Source organism: Mauremys reevesii, linkage group 10 (genome assembly GCF_016161935.1).
Source record: "Mauremys reevesii isolate NIE-2019 linkage group 10, ASM1616193v1, whole genome shotgun sequence".
In the NCBI taxonomy this organism is placed as follows: domain Eukaryota; kingdom Metazoa; phylum Chordata; order Testudines; family Geoemydidae; genus Mauremys; species Mauremys reevesii.
In genome coordinates, this window is record NC_052632.1 from 75,776,430 (window position 1) to 75,799,254 (window position 22,825).

General features: G+C 44.1%; 1 protein-coding gene across 1 annotated transcript; it reads right to left on the minus strand.

Annotated features, from left to right (window-relative positions):
- Nucleotides 1-422: 422 nt before the first annotated feature.
- On the minus strand, nt 423-20,293 carry LOC120373865 (cytochrome P450 3A9-like). Its single transcript, XM_039492869.1, has 13 exons — nt 20,140-20,293; nt 14,543-14,636; nt 13,978-14,030; nt 11,810-11,909; nt 11,109-11,222; nt 10,715-10,803; nt 9,607-9,755; nt 8,411-8,538; nt 7,517-7,604; nt 5,710-5,870; nt 4,340-4,566; nt 3,104-3,266; nt 423-760 (listed from the first exon to the last, which is right to left on the minus strand). The coding sequence occupies exons 1-13, from the start codon at nt 20,208-20,210 to the stop codon at nt 662-664; spliced, it is 1,536 nt and encodes a 511-aa protein (XP_039348803.1). The 5' UTR covers nt 20,211-20,293; the 3' UTR covers nt 423-661.
- Between the last annotated feature and the right edge of the window lie 2,532 nt (nt 20,294-22,825).

The window sequence follows — 22,825 nt, forward strand, 5'->3', positions numbered from 1 at the left end:
AAATTCAGTAAATTAAATGGAAGATGCTATCTGTGGATAATTTCAGGGGTCCAGATTGAATATTTTTTCAAGTAAGAAGTGAACAAATTATTCAGAATACACAACAGAGAGCCCTTTCACAAACATGTTATGCGTTCTGTTCTCTGTATATGTTACACGTTTTTGTTCCATTAACATATGACCCAAGAGAAATTTGTTTTCTAGGATAGTCTCATCACATCCCAGTAAACTCAACAGCCCAACAGTTTATACACACTTCTTCAAATATCAGTAAAATCATTCCTTGTCATTTACCCATCCCTGCCCCCAGTAACTCTAGTGATTTCTATTTCAACAACGAAGTTCCCACTGCCTCTTGGATGAGACAGTAATTCCCTCTTCAGGTGGAGGAATCTCACTAAAAAAGAGTCAGAGAGACAGAATCGTGCCTCAGTAGAATTTTTCCTTTATATACATTCTCTAAATCTGATGGTATTAAAGCAATTTACAATCACTGCCCAGTGACTCAGTTTACATTTCTGACAGTCATATTTTTCTGTAGACATTTAGTAAATGCCTTTGGAATGAATGGAAGCTCTTCTTCTGCGTCTGTTGCAGAGACCCAATGATGTGTAAAGCCTCTGCTGGTACTCTGGAAAGCTGCTGTGAACTCTGTTGGGTCTTACTCCTCTGGGTGTGAGGTATAAGCTCTGGGGACTAACTTCAGAACAATAGGTTTCTCTGGTAGTATGAATCCCTGGGAATTCAGCTTGAGCGGGATCTGCAACATTAGTGGAGAAAAGAACATTTGTAGCCCAGCAAATAAAATATACACAGATTATCAAAGAGACATTATGCTTTTGTTTTCCCTTGTTTGCCCAAAATCCAGTCCAGGTTCATTCAAAACCTGCCCCACAGTTACTGTAAGTTTTACAAACTTCGACATGCTTTTGGTTTTCTATCAAACCCCCAATCCAGGAGAGTTTACTCCTTGCTTGGGGTTTTGTTATGGAAGTTTCATCCAGCCCTAATGGGCCCAGACCTGGGAGGTGCTGAGTGCCTCCTGGCCTCAATGGAAGCAGCGGGTGCTCAGCATTTCTTATGTTCAAGGCCTGTGATGGGGTCTACCTTCTCTCTGCCCCCTGCAGGAGGCATCTCTGCCTTGACACACCCACCAGATGGAAAAGTGCCACCTGGGAAAGAGGGGGCAGTAAATTTAGACATCTGAGCACTACCTAGAGAGGCCAGTCAGGCTCTGGTACTGACAGAACCAACAAGACTTGGTCCTCCGGTGGCTAGAAGGAGTAGAAGGAGGCAGTAGCCAATCACAACCCACCAGGTGAGATAAGCAGGCTTGCCCCCTCCCATGTGACGGGATTGTTGGCTGGAGCTAAGGCAGGAGAGGAGCTTCTCCAATCCTACTCCAAAAGCACTTGAGCCACGGTCAGGGCCTCACAACCTGATTGCACAGTTAGCTAATGACTGCAACAAACTGTGTTTGCTGTGCAGTTAAAAACCCAGGTGACCATTTTTTAGCTGAATTTCAACTGTTACAGAACTAGCAAGAGGTGTGAAGGCCTTTGCCATTCTTCATCTCTTCTTTCTTTCATCATTGCTTAATCTCCGTGAGCATTACAGTAAAATTTGGTATTCCCCATTACTTGTAGTTTCCAAGGAGGCAGCGTGTTCCTTAGGTCAGGGTATAGGACTGGGAGACTGGAGACCTGGACTTTTTTCTCAGTTCTGATACACACATTGTGCGTTCTCGTGCAAGTCACTTTGCTGCTTTCTGACTAAGCTTCCCTGTGTGTAAAAATGGAGCTAATGATGCTCCCCTGCCTTGTAGAGATCTTTGAAATCCATAGAAGAAAAATGCTATGTTAGTGCAAAGTCTCCACTATTATTTCTATGATTGCCATGTCATTTGCCTGCCTAATTGTGTAAAACACAGTGTTAATGTTTCCAGCTGGGAATTTCTGAATGAAAACAGTGTGCATACCAATGTTCTTTTTAGAGAGAATGATCTCTTTCTGCGTTAGCCCTTTTCAAAGCAGAAAGTGAAGTGGATCTTTATTAAACTACAGGCACCAATGACAAACACACACTTGCCTTCCTCCTCGGAAATGTCTAAAAGACATCCATCCTTTGTGGATTATACACACCTACTGAAATGCCATTTGTGGCCCTTGGTTATTTCTGATCACTCACGTAGACCTTGTGATGCACAACTAAATCTACCTCTTTGATGCTCAGGGAAGGCATTTGCTTTTGTAAGACAGCAAGGTTCCCAGTTCCAGGAAATGACAGATCCTTGGCAAAACCATTTCTACAGCATGTCTGTCACAGTATGTCTGTGCTGCAGTATTCCTGATGGTTTATGATGGCTGTAGCTTTCACAGAAGGCAGTGTTCACCGCAACAAGAGCTTATTTCTTGCTTTAAAAAAGGTTCAATGTTTGTGACCCTAGCATTAGTGAACGGTGATTATAATTTTACTTGGAAAGTCTGGTAATGTTTCAACCCTTTATAAGTAGCTTATAGCCATTCCCTGTCATGCCCCCCATAGGAAAGGCTGCACGGGCAACTGGAGAAGAGCAAAAGAGGTTTTGGATTTGTTTGGGACACATTCAATAATTAGATGAAGGACACGGTCTGACTTCCAGATATCTCACCTTATGCTACTCAGGGACTTGAGCAATGGAAACAAAGACGCACATTTATAATCATTACTGGATAGGAGTGAAGCAATTTTATTCCTCTATGGAACATGGTAACACTGTTGACTAATGTACTTGAATAAAGGCATCACTAAAGCTGATTAACCACTTTCCTCTCCTTTCTGTTCTGTAATGTTTCCTTGGTTGCTATTTTTTCCCTTATAGAATTACTCCCACGGTATATTTTAGAATACTGTATACTACACACAGTGCGTGCAATATACAATCTGCCATGTATTACACTTCTATGTTCTCTCATCTGTGTTGCACATTTATTTTTCATTTTTCACCTTGTACCATCTGTTTACCCAAATAAAGTATTTAAAATGGTTTTTAATTAACTGTTTCCAGTAAATAATCATCTGGTTTTCACACCTGAGTTTTCAAATGTAAATCTGGGTTTCTCACCTGGGTTTCTTTGCAGGGTCTGAAGGTGAAATTCTGCAGCAGACTGGCGATAGCAACTTTCATGGAGAGGAGAGCAAACCTCATTCCAATGCAGTTTCTGGGTCCAGCTCCAAAGGGCAGGTACACATAAGGATCCATCATTTCTTTGTTCTCTTTACTGAACCTGATTCCAGTCACAAATGTAAGAAGGAAATTAGAGAAGCAAAGAAAAAGGAGGCCAAGTCTCTCTCTCTCTCTCTCTCTCTCTCTCAAAGAACCTCTGATTGTGTATTAGAGAAACTTTGCTTTTAGAACTAGCACATCTTCCGTTATCCCAGCAGTCTAATAGATACACAGCCCCTCGGATGTTCGGGGCGGGATGTGGAGAGGATCTGAGTTCAAAGCCCAAATTATGTCCTTTGCACCCAAGCTAGCAGCATCGTGAGTTCCACTCTTTCAAAATGACCACTACTTCTTTCCTATTGTTTCCTGAGAGAGTGAAGCCAGCAGACATCTTTATTAAGAGCAGCCTGTTGTTGCAGACCTACTGGGAATAATGGGAGATAGAGGCCATTTTGAAAATGACATCTAACTGTGGGCAAGTATGCCCTCAGTCCCACTGAGATCAGTGGGAGATGGTATCAGTTTGAAAGAGGACAGTTCTACGTGGCATTCTCTATAGCCATCCCCTTCTGAAGGAAAAACTTTCTGTGATGAATACTAATGGAAAAAATTACCTTTAATCCTAATGGTTTTCAAATATAGCTTATATAAAAGATTTCAGCGAGTTCTGACTATATGGGAAATTTTGACGTGTCAGTATTATTCTGTTGTTGAGATGGGAGAAAGAAATAGTCTGACAGTGGGTGCTAAATTTCTCAAAAGGACCAATTTTTTAAATGAATTTTAACTCCTAAATTAATCAACCAATCAATCAACTTGCAAAATCTCAGATAGTTCACTCTGTACTTAGAGAGTAAGTGCTGTACTTCCGAGGAGGATATACTGTATTCTTCATGTGTAACAGAGTTGTTAAATCCCTGCTCTAAGCACAAAATTCAGCTTAGCTTTAACTAGGGAATCATGAGTGGTGTGTCTTCATAATGATGAATCCTCTCCAGCTTTTGTATTGGCAAACAGGTGTTAAGATTAAACACAACAAGAATTTGTTTGTAAGAGACTGATATTTAGGAACAAAGTAATATAGGTAAAAGAGATAATTGTATTGTTCATTTCCTATTGATATAGATTCTGTACCTTTCTGGTCTGAACTCCTCTGGTTCTGGCCAGTATTCTGGGATACGGTGCAGAACAGAGGGTGGTATCATAACCACGGTGTCTTTTGGAATGGTCAGTCCATTTATCTCTACGTCTTTCTTGCAGACCCTTTCAAGTCGTCCTCCAAGAGGAAACAGCCTAAGGATTTCATTCACTGACATGTCGAGATACTCCATCTGCATCAGGGCATTGTAGGTAAGAGGAGCCTTTAGGGGAATGGGGAAAAGGTTGTCAGGCATGAGGGACTCTAGATCAGATTTCCATGTGACCAGTGTGGAAACCATCATGTCCTCCCCTCTCATCTGTCACAGTGCACATTCTACATTCAATGCTGAACTGAATGTTCAGTGTGAACCTAAGGGTTCACCTTAATTTTCCTTTCCTAAATAATGTAAGTTTCTGGAAATCTCTGCCAATTTTTGCAAACAAAGTTTGTACTTAAAATCAGCAATTCTCTGAGCCTCCTAGTGTCGCCAATGCATTTTTGAAAAGTGGCATCTCTTGAAACATGTAGAAGTCCAGTGTAAGAGATCACAAACACCATAATATGAGTACCCATGAATAATGGTATGAATTTCCTGAGTTGTTCCAAGAATACTCCATGTCTCCCATCTAGCATCTCCTTTCCATGAGCGTAACTTTCTACTCTTCGTTGTTGAGCAAGTTAAAGTAACTAGAGGTAATTTGGCCCTTGCTGAGTGTGTGAATTCTGATGTGAGAGATAAATAGGTAGAAAAAAGGGTAGTATGGGGAAAATACATAGACAAGTAGAGATAAGAAAAACAAGATATGCATGTGTGTCTCTGTGTCTGTGTATGTTGGTATAATATACATATATGACTCAGTAAGGATTTATTTTATTGTCCCATGGCCAGAATTACTGGTGTGGGTTTGAGACTGGGGATTTAAAAATTGTACTAAAGACTGATTTGTAATCCCTGGTAATGCCAGGCTACTGTTATCCATGTTCACCATCCCCTGAGCCTCCGTTCCCCTCATATATCATCTGGAGATTTTGAGAAATGCACAACAGCTATTATGCATGTAATAGTCATGGTATGGAGTTTGCAAGACAGTCATGGTATATTCCACACATGGTACTTTATGTAACATCCCTGAAATGAACATATGTCATTTTGGAAGCAAGTTATTGGCTCTCCTTTTAGTGAAAGCAGAAATTTCTTGAAGTGTGCCCATCAGAGCTACCACAGGATAGCAGAGTCAGTATTTATTAAATGGTAGGTTTTTAGCACATGTATTTAATGTCATTAAAGAACAGTCTCATTAACTTTACTTAACTGGCTTTAAAGAGGCTCTACACAATCACTGAGCAGCCAACGTTCTCTTACCTTGTTTGGTAAAACTGAGTCTATCTCTTCCTGCAGCTTTTGCTGCACATCAGGGTGGGTGGCCAGTTCGTAAGCCAGGTAGCCAAGGGAGTTGCTGGTGGGTTCATATCCAGCAAAAATGAAGATAAATGCTTGTGCCAAGATCTCAGTATCAGTCAGGCCTGCGAGAAGAGAGGAAAACAGGTAGAAAAGTTGAGGCCCAAACGCTACAGCACATAGGCTGCACTCTTTGTACATAGTATATTTTATAAAAGTATAGATGGGCAACGATTTATTATTATTAAGGCTACAATTTTTTCCTGGAGGTTGCAGAAGTCATGGAATCTGTGACTTCCAGCAACCTCTGTGAATTCAGCCCTGTCAGCTGGGAGCTGCGGGGTCCCTCTACTGCCCGCTATGGCAAGGGGGACCCACAACTCCCTGTTGCCGCAGGCAGCAGGACCCCCTGCAGCTCTTGGTGGATACGGGCAGCAGGGCCCCTGCAGCTCCCGGCAGAAGTGGGTGCCAGGGCTGCAGCTCCTGGTTGATGCAGGTGGTGGGGCTGCAGCTCCTGGCCACCGGCAGCTCTCGGCGGATGCACACAGTGGGGGCCCCCCAGAGCTCTGAGCACACAGCTCCCAGCTGAAACAGGCAGTGCAGCCTCCCAGAGCTCCATCGCAGGCAGCAGGGCCGAAGCGCCCAACCACCTCGGGCAGTGGGGTTCCCTCACAGCTCCCAGACACCACAGGCAGTGGGGGGCCCCTCAGCTCCTGGCTGCTGGGGGGTAGGGGGCCCAGGAGCTCCAAGCCACTGTAGGTGGCAGGGGTACCCCGGAGCTCTGAGCCACCATGGGCGGCATAGCCCTTGGAGTTCCGTGCCGCCGCGGGCACCAAAAGTCCTTCAAAGTTCCCGGCCACTGTGGGTGGCAGGGTTACCCTGGGGCTCCAAGCCCCCACAGGTGGTGGGGGCCCCCAGAGCTCAAAGCACCCCCACAGTTGCTCAGTCTTTGCAGGCGGTGTGGGGACTCCGCAGCTGGGCTCCCCATTTTGTCAGGGATATATTCAGTAAAATCCAGGGACTGGTCACGGACTTCCGTAAATTTTTCTTTATTGCCCATAACCATCCCTGACTTTTACCAAAAGTATCCCTGACAACATCTTAGCCTTAATGATTATTATTATCCCATAGGCATGGCTGATGGGGTATGATGGGACAATTAAACAGGGACTAATGATTGCTTTGTAACCTCTGGCATTGTTGATTGGTTTATGCAGAACACACAAAGCAAACACACAAACATGGGTTCCTGCTAAGTTTGCTGTGGTTCATTTTCACGTTATCTAACCCAAGTATTCTGTGGTTACATAAATGTCATAGGACACCTGCTATCATCCAGTCCTGAGAAGAACTGAGGATATTTCTAACCAAGCTGTAATTGAAGCAGTTTTCCTTACATGAATTGTGAATAGTGATGCAATGTAAACAAATAGCTGGAGGGAGGGGGCGAGCTGGCCTTTTGTTGGGTACCAACTCCATATTTTTCACTGGCCAAGGCTAATGATTATATGGCAGGAGTTGGCCTGGAATGCATGTCTTCTATTCTACTTCTGGAAAAAGTATTACACAAAAATGATGATAACTTGTCCCCATCTAATTCTGTGCTGAACAAAAATCTATTATAGTCCAGGTGAGTCAAGGAGTCCTCTCCCCAGCTGGAGACGGGGGGATGAATTATTTATTTCCTCTCCAGTAGGACACCTATTTCTATTCCCCTCACTCCCACAGCCCCCAAAGGCACTCACAAGTATGGGTATTTTTATGGTGTTACCTTTATATGTGTGAGTCACTCCATTGCTTTCATGGCTAGTGTTAGAGTTCTGGGATTCGATCATCAGCTGCAGGAAATCCACTCTGCCCTGGGAAAAGAAGTAACCACTCAGTGGAGAGCTGATCTGGTGCGAGATCCCCTAGGGAAGGCTCAGAAAGATGGGTCTCAGAACACAAATGTTGTATTTTAAGGTCCCCGGGAGTGGCCAGAGAGGACCCAGCAGAATGTAAATGCCTTTCTTGTTACATTGGGTCAAAACATGAAACTCTTATGCTTCTGGGAAGGTTCCATCCGCCCAGTCCCAAAGAGACGTCAGCAAAGACAGCAGACTTGGTCTCTTGCTGTCGCAAGGAATGATGACTGCAGACCTAAACTATTTTTGTCCACTTTGCAAAGCTCCCTCATTACTACAGCTGTGCAATTTTAGAGGAAAGTAATAACTACATCTCAGTAAATGACTTTTACAAGTAGCTACCTTACAACAGGATTACTCTGGGGAGAGGAAGTCTAGCAGGGAGATAAATGTGATTCTGTCATTTTGGAGAGTGAAGACTGCTTCTTTTGGGGACTGTGCTCCTGAATTCCACAATATCCATGACACTGCACTGTGTATTGTTGCACAGCTCTACTGCTTGCTCAGTGGAGTCTCTCCCTCTATCTGCTCTAGCTCTCCATGTCCACTCCTTAGGGTCATTTTCTGTAAATCATAATCTGCAGGCGCAAACTGCAATCCAGTTTGCTTGGTTTTTACCCTGATATAGCCTGAGATCACTGATGCACACATGCTATTGTGGTCCTTTGCTAGACTCTAACTCAAGCAAGTAAGTGTTTTTCACTTGGGCTAACTGAATAGAGAATGTTCTCTGGCATCATGACTGGGAGAGTCCTGCTTACCCCTTTGGCCTCTTTTTCACGGTCCTCCTTTATTTTGGCGATCGACGTTGTGAAGAATTTTATGGCATCTTTGGGGAAAAAATTCACATTCATCTTCTTAAGAAGGGGAATGAGAAATGGGCATACAACTAGAAGGGAGACAAAAATAACTGTGATTGAAGCAACGTCCAGGGAATAAAAGTCCATTTCACATAAGACATCTATGGTAAAATATTAATTAGAACAACTGGAAACGTTTATTAGAAAGATGAGGCTGCTGGAGAGTCTTGCCCGCATGCTCGGGGTTCAGCTGACCGCCATATTTGGGGTCGGGAAGGAATTTTCCTCCAGGGAAGATTGGCAGTGGCCCTGGAGGTTTTTCGCCTTCCTCCGAAGCATGGGGCAGGGGTCGCTTGCTAAAGGAGTGGGTGGATCGGCTTATGTGGCCTGCATCTAGCAGGAGGTCAGACTAGATGATCATAATGGTCCCTTCTGATCTTGAATTCTATGATTCTATGATTCTATGATCTAAATGATGGCTCTATTTGTTCACATCTCCTGTGCACTTGGGAGCCCACTGAGGGCCTGTCCGCCACCATGTTTCCTGTGGGGCAGATGGGCTCCACCTTGCCTCTACTCAAGTTTCTGCACAAATGATATAATTTAGCCCTAAATGTTAATGAAAGCAAAAGGAACATTCCACTATTTCACACCACGTCCGACTGGTGCCACTGTCATTGAGACTGGGGAGTCATATTCTGAGGGCAGGACATTCCTCCAGTTTGCACTAGCAATACTGCAGTGATATTGACCAGAATGAAAATTCTTTGAAATTCTTCCAGTCATTTCAGACTGACCTCAATGTTCTGAGATTCACTAACCTCTCAGGTCCCAGCAAACATCTCCAAACCATCCCCACAGCATTGTGCTCCTTCCCATAACCCACAGACAAAATTCTGAGCTTACTAGCACTTGCGTAACTCCAGATGATTCTCATCAGTGGGATTGTATGGGTATAAATTAGAGCAGAATTTGTCTAAGATGACCCTTGAGACTTTTATCCTTAGCAGTAAAGTTTCCTAGTCATTGGCTTATAGGCTAAGGTATAGCCACTTGTATTGTGTAAGCAATAGACCGCTTGTCTGATTCTGATGCTGAAGTCACGGTTCAAAACGAAACACTTAAATGGAATTTTTCGTGAGTAAGAGCCAACTTACATATCAAAATGAAGAGTGGGTCAAAAAAGTTAAACTTCACTAGCTTCTTGATTTCCTTGACAAAAGGATCTTTGGGGTTGTTCATGGAGTCAATGTTCACACCGAAGGAAGTGCTAGTGACAACATCCATGCTATAGGCTCCAAAGATGCTGAGAAAAAAATAGAACACAGATAGGGGAGTTAATGTTTGAAATAGGTAATTCCAACTTTTCCCTCCCTTCCTATATTGCATCTCCTTAAAGAAAAGAAAACTCTCATGAGACTTTTCTTTATGCTGTTGAAAAGGGTGGGGCAAGGTACTCAACACAAGTAGAACATCTATAGGGAAAGGGATAGGTTTTCATGACATTTTACCTAGAGCTCTCAGAATGTAGAAGCTGGTAGCCTTGCTCTGGATATTACACAACATAATGTATTGGCCTGTGTGTGTGTCCTCTGGTGGAATCAGACCTATTCAAGGGCCTGTGAATATTTTGTCAGGTGGCTGTGGCTTCTTATGAGCCCTAGTTCTGTGGACAGCTGATATTAAATCTGTGTGCTCCAGTGGTAGGATAAATGAGCTGTCAAAAATTAAATAAAAATAAAATAATAATATTTTATTATTTGTAATTCCGGTAGTGCCCAAACATGCTGGGTCAACACAGGCAAAAAGACATAGTCTCTGCCCCCAAAGGATTCACCATCTAAGACCCTTCATGGAAGCACACCTTTACAAAAAAGTTTTGACTGACCAAGTCTCAGCTTTGGTCTTCATGTATTAAATCATAGACTTAGAGATAGTAAAGGTCTGTTAGCCCATCCTCTCAATCTCCTTGCCAGTGCAGGGTTGTTCCCTACACTACATATTCTAGGGTTTTTTCCACTCTAGTTTAAAATGTGCCAAACTTTGGGGCTTCGACCAGTTCCCTTGAGAGACTATTCCACAGGTTTCACCCCGGGGAGTTTTTCTTGAGATTTAGCCTAAATTTTCCCTTTTAAATTTCATCTTAGCCCTGTTCGTCACTTCAGAAGTCTGGTTTATCCAAGAACAATCTGCATTGCCAGTAATGAATGAACCAAAGAGTTGCTAACAAGATTTGCTGTTCCTGTTCCTGGCAGAGTTACTCACTCCTTAACGGCCACGGGCTCATCCTTTTCTGCTTTCTTCTGAACATTTCTCACCAAAACCTCCCCGTAATGCTTGATAATGGGAAACATCTGAAAGACACATTACAGGACATGACTTAAACATATCAAATTTTACTTCTTCATTAAGTGTAGCTTGGGAAAAGCAGAGGGCAGGTTCATTAATACTTAGACTTGATCCATTTCTACTGTTGGGGGCTTTCTGTTTTAATCCTTTTTTCTTTTCTTTTTTTTTCCATTAGGAGGCCCAAATGAAACAGGCCAGTTTAATAATTTTAATCGGACTGAAGAGACCAGACCATTATAACACTCTCAGCCTGAACGCCATCTGTGCACTGACCCAAGGGTTAGTTTGTGACTGGTCCTCTGGGTTTTACCTCCTTTAGCTTCCCACTGGTGAAGGTTGGGGAGAGCACAGTGCGAATCCTCTTCCACTTCTCATCCTCAGCTAGGGAGACAGCCGACTCCAGCTCTCCCACGAGACCTAAATTCTGGGGTGACAAAGGCAAGTTTATAACTATCAAGAAGCTATTGGGTTTCTCTAATAAAGATAAGAGTGCACGAAGCAATCCTTTTCCCTCCCCACATACACACCCTTCCCCAAACTGGTTACACTTAGGCAGATATACCCACAAGAAGACACCAACTCCACATGCACAGGGGAAGACCTGTACAAATGTATACCCACTAACTCAGACTGGTGCACATGCACCTGTGTGCGCGCACACACACACACACACAATCAAATTCAGCTCTCATTTTTACTGGTGTAACCGAGAGCTGACTTTGTCCTAAATACTTTTTTTTTTAATAAATAAAAATCAATGACCTAAGCAGCTTTTAAAGTGCAGTCAACCAGTTTTCTTTGAGAGCCAGGGTATCCAGTTCCAGGTGAGGTCCCCCTGCTCCCTTGCTCCTTTAGGGATATGCAGTGGCCACTTAGATTAGTCCCAGGTGTGCATTCGTTCTGCATCTCTGAAAGAAATCTCGTGTATCCCTACAGTGTTCAACTACAGTATTTGATGTTCTTACAGCTTTATTGCATCTTTCTGATTAATATTAATGATTACAAGCCTACCCGCCGGTTGGTAAAGGTAGTGAAGCACTCTTTCACCAGCACAGTTTTAATTACTGTAGAATCTGTGACAGCCAGCACAGGTTGCCTGCCATCATAAAACCTATGGGGGAAAAGCAATAAAAAATTTTGATTAACTACTATCAGTGAAAGTCTGGAGTTAAACTAAAGCTCCTTCCTCCCTGATGCTTCTCTGACAGCTACAAGTCCTAGTCTTTATTAGCTTCTATAGCAAAGTGCACTGACTGGAAATACAGAATCATAGAAATTAGAGATGGAAAAGGCCTTTCAGGCCACCATATATTCCTGCCATTTCCAGCCACTGCAGGAATGTTTCCTTTGAGAGACTACGCCTGTCTGAAAAACCTCTCTCACACACATAAATATCCCCAATATACAGCCTCCATCTATCTTTTCTGAAAGGGACCCAGCATCATATTTTAGTCACTTCAAAAAAAGCAAGTTAAATGGAGTTTTAGGTGCAGTACATACCCGTTCCCAGTTCCCCCTGTTATGCTTACAGTATTACAGTTGTGTTTTAAATTAGTTTTCTGTTTCTTGTAGTTGCATTAAAGACCCACACAAAGAATAGGAGGAACTGAGTATCCAGGGGAAATGGTGAAAATGACTATGTACAAAGTGCTGTCAAATGCACATAGTTAACAAACTGAAGCTACAGAGAGAAATACTGTTTTTTCTCGACTTTCTTTCATTTATAGTCATGTGGGTGCTACTGGTATCTCTAGTAAGTAAAAGATTTCAGGCCAAGGTGTCATTTTTAAATGGATGATGCTCATTTAATTTCATCTCATTCCTCCTAGTTGTACTTCAGTTTGCTGCCCTAGACTCCTCTCCCTCTTTGGTGCTTATGCCCTTCGAATTCACGTAGACAGCTCTCTACAGTTCCTCATTTTCCCAAGTAAAACATTTATTCCTTTCAATCTTTCCTCAAAACAATCCCTTCCCTCTCTCTGGAGCTAGAATAGGATTTTTCCTTTTTGAGATTTGTACTGGAAAATCTTTTCCAAAAACAAACAATCCATAGTACAAAATTTTCTGTGACACAAGCCCCTTACGCGATGTCATGCATAACTTGAATAACAACAAAAGGTTTATGAGGAACAAATAATGCTCAGCAAGATGTCACAGTAAGTTATCACACAATGTGAAAACAAAAGGAATGCTTCACATTTTTTTTACAAATTTTAAAGAGAGGGTCCAATCCTGTAGAAGGCCAAACACCTTCTAAAATCAATGAGAGATGAGAGGTACTGAACACAGAGCTACTGAATCCTAAAGGTAGTAGGTACCTTCACTTTCACTCTTTGGACTATAGATTTCCAGACTCTTACTCTCCGTTATGATGTTAGCAGTAAATTTGCTCCATCCTTTTGATTCACGTACTTGAATCTTTTCAGCTGGTTGCGCTGAAATACACCTGTAGATTGGCTTGAATTCTTGTTTTAAATCATGGTTTTAAGACCAGATTTTTAAAGATTTATTATCCTATAATGGACATAAGTTAAATATGGATTTATATGGGTTTTTGAATGGATGGGAAAATGTTATAAGGGACAGCTGGATAGATTGCAGAAGATACCAGAGCATGTAGCCCAAGTAATAACCGCAGTGGCAAATGCTGTAGGGAGTATCCAGTGTCGAGTAAGACCAGTGGTAATGTAAATGTGTCATGCTTCAGCATGTCAGGGTTAGAGATGGAACTGGAATCTATATACAATAACAGCATAGCTGTGTAGTATCTGGAATACATATACCTTCCTTTACAGTTTGCAATCCAGGAGAACTGGACTTCTAAGGTACAAATTTCCTTTTATGTCAATAGTAGTTTTGCCATTAACTTCAGTGAGAGCAGGAGCTGGCAGTCTGCATCTGATATGGAACTGCTTTCATGTGAGAGTTCAGATTAACATGTACATAGCATGTCTGTGGCCCGGATCCTGCAGTCAGCTCCATGTGAATGGATGCTTGCATCTGGGCGCTGCCCCATCAACCTTTTTGGGGTTCCACATGGAGAATAGGGTCCAGTTACAAAATTCGGGCCTTTGAGCTCTCCTCTTCCAGTGGATTTTTTTTCACCCTCCGATTTGGATTCTGACTATAGGATAATGTGAGGAGACTACCAAACAGTATTGGTGGTTAAACATACTCACCCCCAGATTTTCCCATATTTCTCATAGCACGTGTAGTCAAACACCAGGAAACCCTGCAGAGAGAGATTTTTAAAATGGAATTAGAAAAGAACCAGGGTTGCCGGGGAGGGGCTGGGAATGGGGCTGTAGTGGGACTTAAAAGTCTAGAGCTAGCGGCCGGGCCAAGCACTCCAGTGTGCAGCTCCTGAGACTTGTGTGACTCCTAACGTCTTTGTGAGGGAGAGAATCCTATAAGAACATAGCTGGATCTAGTTATTCTAGGGGGGTATCACACTTGAGGTCAAGGAGTCTGTAAGTAAACTGTTTGCAAGGAACTCAGCAAATAGTGACTGCAAACCAGCCGCCTATATGTGTTCACATGTTTTGGGCAATCACCCCAGGGCTCATCATGCCCTTCAGATTACCATCTGCATTACAGAAATGTTATCCTGCATTGGATCCTACGCAACCTGTGCATTAGAGCAGAGCTTAGCACACAGGAGAACTCAGCAATGCAGTATACAAATCTGGCTATTGTATGATGGACATATATTTCTGGAGCCAGGAGAAGCCTTCAAACACTCACTTTACGATACTCCAAGGCAGTTCCAAAGAAAGGCAGTGGCTTTGGCCCAGGGATGCCCAATTTCTTGAAAAAACCAAATGGCCAGATCCCATATCTGTAAAAATAACAGCAGAATCTGAAGGCTCCAGGACAGTAATTGCAGTGATGTTGGGGCTGAAAGACCTCAAAGCCTATCCAGAGGAAGTGAAACTGTTGCATTAGTTCAGGAATGAAGCACCTACTCTGGAAGCTAGAAAATGTGGTTCAAAAAGATTGCGCTTTGTAAAGCTATTTAATAAACATAGCTAGTGATAAACCTCACAGCTGCACCACAAATCTTTGGAGAGTAGCCCTGAGGTAAAAGCAAGCCTCTCATAAAGGAATAGGTGCTCCAGTAAAAACAGGGTCTTCAACCTATTAGCAAAATGCAAAAGAGACGCCTCTCTAGGCTCGTTGCCAGCTCATAAAGAGGAGCCAGAAAGTAATGAAGAAATGAGAACAAAGTTTTTTTTTTTTTTTTTTTTTTGCAGAGAAATCAAAATGGAGCCGGAAGTTAAGTCCTGAGCAGGGCTCTTGTGAAAGCTGTACCTTGATTTCATGTATTGTTCTCCCTGTGCTTAGCCCAATGTTAGTGCAGTGGTGTGTCAGGGGGCCCCGTCTGACAGGTTTCTGTTTGGATTTTGTTGAAAGCTTTGCAGATTTCTCTCCTTTGAAGCACCCTTTTTTGGTGTTGTAACGTTATTACGCCTACCTCAGGGCTCTCTGCTTCTCTATGAAGATCTGGGCTGCATCATTTTGAAGTTTGTCTTTGGCTGTGTTGAAAGAGCTTTTCAAATACTATATTTGTTTTCAGATGGAGGTTACCAGCTTCCCAAGCGAGAGCTTTGTCGCTTAAATGAATGTTATAGCTCCAGTGTTTGTCAAGGAAACCGTATCAAAGGCCTTGTTTGTCCCAGAACAACAGCTGCCATACAGCCTGTCTTTCTTCCAGGTGACTTCTCCCTGGGACACCAGGAGCCATGCTGGGGTAGGGAAGTGTACCTTACACCTCTCTTTATTATTACTAGTTAGTATTTGTATGATGGTCATGCCTAGAAATCCCCACTGTGATAGGTGCTGTACAAACACACTGTTCGAGAGTCTTTGTCCTCAAGAGCTTATAGTCCAGACAGCCAAGACAGACAAAGAGTGAGGAAAAAGGAAACATCATTATCCTCAGTTTGCACGTCGAGAACTCTTGCCGGAGCATTTGCCAGTTTTGATGACTCTGGTCCAAGTGTGCTTGTATCTACAGGGAATACTTGCTCACCACTGTACTATAGCAATCTCTGGGGTTTAGCATTGCCTAGTGCATGGAGCTGTAAGAAAGGAAATGTGGCGGAGGGGTTCAGGGTATGTCACTGGCTTGCTATGACCCTAGCACAAGTCACTGGCTCCATTTCCCAATCTTTAAAATTGAGGTGATGACCCTTGCCTCCCTCCCAGGGCTGTTAGGCTCAATTCACCATTTGTAACATGCTGTGAGATCCTCAGACAGATGGTGCTACAGAAGTGACAGGTATTGGTAGGACAGGACAGAAATGTAGCCAGGACAACACAGAATAACAGACTTCTTGTAATGTCAGAGTATAACCACTACATTTTCAAACTATGAAAACAAACAGAAGGGTCTTCATCTTAGTTTGTTTGAGATCCAAGCTATCCCAAACCCCAGTGTAAGGGATGGAAAATAGCATATTGAACTGGCTTACATAATTTTATTTCACAGGAAGCAAAGCAATGTTCTGGATAGCACCACTGCCCTAGACAGATTCAAAAGTGCTCAACTGTGAATCATAAGCCTGATGTGACTACTCAGTGGATGTTCTATTTCAGCTCAAATAGAAGATCAGAGGGTACCCCCAGAAGGGTCCTTGAATGGCTCCTCAATCCAAGTAATACAAAGAAGTTCAGGAATAGGGTTGGTAGTTTCAGAAGGCAGATGTTATTGAATAGTTGCCAGTGCAGAGCAAATAAATGGACTGTGCTATTGATCACATTAATCATTAGGCTCTAGACCTAAAAACGTGCAGTCTTTGTCTAGCTCTGTTCTAGTCTGTATCTGTGCTGCTTTTCCTGCGTCACTGGAAGGAGTTGTGAGGGACAGTCTTAATATAAAGATTCCCTCAGCAACTTCTTAGCAACTTCAAGCTTCCATTCAGTCACTTGCAAGCCATTAATAGCAGAACAGCATTGGCATGTGAGAAAACCAGGGTCCACTCACTCCCGCCCTGCAAATTGCTCTCATGGATGCTATTTTCTTGCGTTGTCTTTCCACTGATCTTGCAGAGCGTGTGTGTAGAATAGCATGAGCTAGTGCCATTTACTGCATATCCTCCCTGTAGGGCAACCTTTAGATTGTAAGATCAACATCTTACTACATGTTTGCATAGCACCTAACACAATGGGGCCCAAACCTAGCTAGGCCTTCTGGCAGCTACTGCTAAATAAATAATAATCCCAAGGGTTTGCTGTTACTTTGTCTTAGTAACCAGATCCTAACAATTCATGAGAATATGCCAAATCTCTCTTCCTTGAGTTTAGGATGGGTGGACCATCCCTTTGTCCAGATGTCTTGAAATATACTAACCAGAGAGGCCATGAAGAATTTCAAGGGCTGGGGATTCTATAGAGATGGAATATTTGTTTTCAAACATTCCGTATCCTAATATTTCAACCTAATATTTCATGGCCTAATATTTCAACCTAATAGCGTTTTTTGATGGGGTAACAAGCGTTGTGGATGGGGGGAAGCAATAGATGGGGTATATCTTGAAATTAGTAAGGCTTTTGATACTGTTCTGCATGACCTCCTCATAAACGAACTAGGGAAATATAGCCTAGATAATGGTCTCCAACCTTTTTATGCCCAAGATCACTTTTTGAATTTAAGGGCAACCCAGGATCTACCGAGACCCTTCCCTGAGGCCCCGCCCCACTCACTCCATCCCGCCCTCTGTCTGTCACTCGCTGTCCCCCCACCTCACTCACTTTCACCGGGCTGGGGTAGAGGGTTGGGGTTCAGGAAGGAGTGCAGGCTCTAGGCTAGAGCCGAGAGATTCACCGTGTGGGACGGGGCTCTGGGCTGAGCCTGGGACAGGGTGTCGGGGTGCAGGAGGGGGTGAAGGGTGCAAGCTCTGGGAGGGCATTTGGGTGCAGGAGGGGGCTCTGGGCTGGGGCAGTGTTGGGGTGCAGGAGGAGGTGTGGGGTGTGGGCTCTGGGAGGGGGCTCTGGGTTGGGGCAGGGGGTTGGGGTGTCGGGGTGGTAAAGGGTGCTGGCTCTGGGAGGGGGGTCAGGGCTGGGGCTTGGGGTGCAGGAGGGGGTTTGGGGTGCTGGAGGGGGTATCGGGTGCTGGCTCTGGGAGGGGGCTCAGGGCTGGGGTTTGGGGTGCGGCCTCCCTCTGGGCAGCACTTACTGCTGGCAGCTCCCAGTTGCAGCATGGCTGCCGCTAAGGTAGGCTCCCTGCCTACCGCGGCCCCAGGCCACTCCCAGAAGGGACCAATGCGCCCCTGCAGCCCCTGGGTGGGTGGCAGCGCATGACTCCGTGCCCTGCCTCTCTCTGCAAGCACTGCCCCCACAGCTCCCATTGGCCACAGCTCTCCGTTCCCAGCCAATGGGAGGTGTGGGGTGGTGCTTTTAGGCTGGAGCAGCGCGTGGAGGGAGACGCCTGCTCCCCTGCTCCCGGGGCCATGCTGGCCACTTCTGGGAGCAGCGTGGGGCCGGTGCAGGCAGGGAATCTGTCTTAGTGGCAGCCCCTCTGTGCCGCCAGAGATTGCAATTGATTGGGAGATCCTCTACAATCGACCAGTCGAGCACCATCAACCAGTTGGTGACCACTGGACTAGATGGAGCTACTATAAGGTGGGTGCATAACCGGTTGGAAAACCATTCCCAGAGAGTAGTTATCAGTAGCTCACAGTCAAGCTAGAAGTGCATATTGAGTGGGGTACCACAAGGATTGGTTCTGGGTCCAGTTCTGTTCAATATCTTCATAAATGATTTAGATAACAGCATAGAGTTCACTTATAAAGTTTGCGGACTATGCTAAGCTGGGAGGAGTTGTACGTGCTTTGGAGGATAGGATTAACATTCAAAATGATCTGGACAAACCAGAGAAATGGTCTGAAGTAAATAGGATCAAATTCAGTAAGAACAAATGAAAAGTACTGACGTTAGGAAGGAACAATCAATTGCACACATACAAAATGGGAAATGATTGCCCTGGAAGGAATAGTGTGGGAAGAGATCTGAGGATTATAGTGGATCACAAGCTAAAAATGAGTCAATAGTGTAACACCGTTGCAAAAAAAGTGAACAGCATTCTGGGATGTATCAGCAGGTGTGTTGTAAACAGGACACGAGAAGTAATTCTTCCACTTTACTCTGTGCTGATAAGGCCTCAGCTGGAGTATTGTGTCCAGTTCTGGGCACCACATTTCAGTAAAATGTGGACAAATTGGAGAAAGTCCTGAGGAGAGCAGTAATAATGATTAAATGTCTATAAAACATGACCTGTGAGGAAAGATTGAAAAAAAAACTGTGTTTGTTTTGTCTGGAGAAGAGAAGACTGGGGGGGACAGGATAATAGTTTTCAAGTACATAAAAATGTTATTACAAGGAGGAGGGTGAAAAATTGTTCTCATCCTCTCAGGTTAGGACAAGAAGCAATGAGCTTATATTGCAAAAAGAGAGGTATAGGTTGGACATTAGGAAACTTCCTGTCAGGGTAATTAAGCACTGGAGCAGATTACCTAGGAAGGTGGGGGAATCTCTGTCATTAGAGCATAGGTTCCCAAACTGTGGGGTGCACTCCCCCAAGGGGGTGCAGAGGAACATTCGGGGGATGTGGCAGGCTGGGCCAGCCCCCATGGGAGGCGGGGAGGGAACGCCATTCAGCCCTGCTCCAATCCCAGCTCTGCTCTGGCCCCACTCCCAGTTGTGGTGCTAGCTCCCAGCCCCGTGCCTGACCCTGTCCCCAGCCTCAGTGCGGCTCCGCTCCCGGCCCCACCACAGCCTTGGCCCTTGGCCCTGGCTTCGTTTTTGGCCCGGGGCCAAGGCTGGGGGCAGGAGCAGGAGTGGAGCCATGGACAGCCCCTGGCGTGGGCCTGGCTGCTGGCCCCACTGCAGCCCAGTTGCAGCTCTGCTCCCAGCCTCAGCCCCTGGCCCTGTCTCTGGCCCCGGCCCCAACCCTAACCCTAACCCTGTCTCTGGCCCTGGCCCTAGACCAACCCCCAGCTGCAGCCCCCAACCTTGGCCCTCTTACCCCTGGCCACATCCCTTCCCCCGGCTTCTGGCCCCGGGGAGGGCGCAGACAGGGCATAACTCTCAAAAGTTTGGGGACCACTGCATTAGAGGTTTTTAAGAGCAGATTGGACAAACACCTGTCAGGAATGGTCTAGTTATTACTTAGTCCTGCCTTGAGTTCAGGGGACTGAACTAGATGACCTGTTGAGGTCCCTTCCAGCCCTATACTTATATGAGTCTATGAAACGACCAGTAACATTTAAATTAACAGTGGCTCTCCTTCAAGAATTTGAAACCAGCACAAGTAGAAAAGCAATGTGTAGAATTATACTTACAGTATCAGGAGAAACAGCAGTGCAATCAGGAGAGCCCAGGTCTCAATGGAAAAGCTAGGAAGAAGGTTCATTTTAGCTCAGTACTCTCAGTTTCTTGTTCTCTGTCTGACTTCTCAGTTCTTTTTTCCTCTCTCTGCTCTGGGCAGCGTTGGGACTAGGGAAAGAACAGTGTCGCAACTTTTTATCTGTTTGTCTCTAATCACGTGGTTCAGTGACTGAATGAAACTTGAGCTGTTCCTTTATGTAATCAAAAGGGTGCAGTGAATACCAAAGATAGTGAAAATGCCAATCTAGACAGGTAATGTTACCTTTAATAGCTCATGACAAAAGATATAATGTAATCTCTAGGAATACAAAGATCCTCAGTACAAGTTTAATATACACACAGTCAGCTATTCCAGTTTTCTCTTGATAAAGTTCCTCCAGTGTAATATTTAGTTTTAATGAGTAACCACCCAATGGGCTCCTAAATAGAAATAAATAATGTCAAAGTGACAATAAAAGACAACATACCTATACAGAGTGTGTGACGGGTGCCACCTGGAACTGGGGTACCAATGAGCTCTCTGACCCACTGGTCTGGGCTCCCTTTCACACTGTACTGTTGTGACAAGCTGCAAAGCTCTCCAGCCTGCACTTTCACAAGCATTCACACAGGTAGGGACACACCCAGATGCAGTTACACACAGGCTCTCTAACCACCAGCTTCCCAGCCCGGGACCCCAGAGCAGTACCGTTCTGCCCTGGTCAAATCTGGCCAGTTTATGGGTTTAATACCCGGTCCGCCTCTCCCTCAATGTGAAGAGAACAATGCACACGTGTGGTAACCAAGCAGAGATTTTCCCCAAGCTCTCCAGTCAAAGATCACTGGTTTAGATTAAAACAAAAACAAGTTTATTAACTACAAAAGATAGATTATAAGTGATAGCAAACAGATCAAAGCAGATTACCTACCAAATAAACAAATAATGCAAACTAAGCTTAATATACTAAATAGATTGGATATGAATTAGCAGATTCTCACCCTGAGAAACGATACAAGCAGGCTGCAGGTTCTTAAGGGGCAAGCTTCACTTGATTTACAGCTTGGAATTCCCAGGTCTTTCATACACAGGCTAGAAATCCCTTTAGCCTGGGCCCAGCACTTCCCCCAGTTCAGTCTTTGTTCCTCAGTCGTTTCCAGGAGTCTTCTTGTGTGGGGAGTGAAGAACCTCAGATGATGTCACTCCCCTGCCTTATATAGCTTTAGCATATGGCAGGAACCCTTTGTTTCAAAACCTGGGTCCCAGACTGGTTTATGGAAAAATACTGACATCCCAAAATGGAGTCCAGAATCATGTGGCCTGGTCACATGTCCTTGTAGAGTCATAGCAGCCATTACTTACAGGCCGTCTGTAGCATTCTCAGGAAGGCTCACCAGGTGGGGGATAAGCTTCTCCTAAGGCCTATTGTTTTTCCTAATGGCCCATTACTCTGAATAGGCCCTTCCCCACCCACTATCTTGCCTACTGGGCCTCACCCAGGTGTCACTACATTTGAAATATAGATACATAGTCAATATTCATAACTTCAGATACAAAAGTGATACATGCATACAAATAGGTAATCATATTCAGCAAATTAGAACTTTTTCAATGACACCTCACATGACTTATTTTGTATAAAATTACTCTATAATCATATCATATAATAATATCACTATGAAGAATATGGGGTGCAGAGTCACAGAGTGATCCCAAGGGAAGGCATGAGAGTTGTATTGAGCAGGAGTCAGAATGGGTATTGGTGCAGATATGGTAGCATCCCTTCTCTGGTGGCCCAGTTAGCTTCTGTAGAATTTAAGGTTTTGTTTTTAAATAATTATATGTCTAGTCCTAACAGTTCTGAAGAAAATGTATCTACCATGACCTAATACAATACTGTCTGCTTGCATCTGTAGATCGTCTATGACAGAAGCTCTAAGAGAAATCTGAACTGCCCCATTCATCTCAGTAGGAGGCTAACAATTTTAAAGTCTTCATTTTAGAATAGTCTACACTCTTTGGTTACTGATCATTTTCGCAGAAACATCCTGTTATTCTGGGGCCTGTGTAGGGGTACCATAACTTCTAAAAAACCTCACCTATATCCAGGAACCAGGCAACAGCCCTCTTCCCCCAACAACCCCACACAAAAGCCATGAAACCAAAACTAAAGAAAAGATATGTTGTAAATCTTTCCCTGAAGGATGGCACAAATATATTCAGGTGTTTATGGAATGGGAATAGCATTGCAGAGACACAGGCACATGGTGTAAGAAGATTATTAAGGTGTGCAGTTCTAATGCAGTTAGTTGTCAGAACAATAGGTAGGGCACCAGGATGTGTCCTTCAGGGAGGTGGGTCCTATGTTATTTAGGGCTGTACTAAGAATAAGACTTTAAAGTGAACACAGTTCCTTCATATTGACATGTTGTCTTTAAAAGGTCCCTTACTGAATTCCATTGCAGTCTAACTTGTAAGTATTAGGAGCATCAAATGCCTGGGTGTCTCCAAGGACATTGCTGTGGTTGCTGATGGATAGATTGATGTCTGGCTAACATCAGAGAGCAGCATGAGTGGCAGAGTCTGACCTTATCTCAAGAGGATCTGTAATTCTCCTTGCCTTCTCCCGGCCTCTGCTCTAACCTCCGGATACCAATCAATCA

Bases quoted from the DNA above. Each gene is read 5' to 3' on its own strand.
- LOC120373865 (XM_039492869.1), bottom strand. From the start codon at position 20,210: ATGAACCTTCTTCCTAGCTTTTCCATTGAGACCTGGGCTCTCCTGATT. The intron at 14,031-14,542 runs GTGAGTGTTTGA...CTCTCTCTGCAG, and splicing joins CTGCCTTGGAGTATCGTAAA to GGTTTCCTGGTGTTTGACTA. The intron at 9,756-10,714 runs GTGAGTAACTCT...TTTTTTTCTCAG, and splicing joins GAGCCCGTGGCCGTTAAGGA to CATCTTTGGAGCCTATAGCA.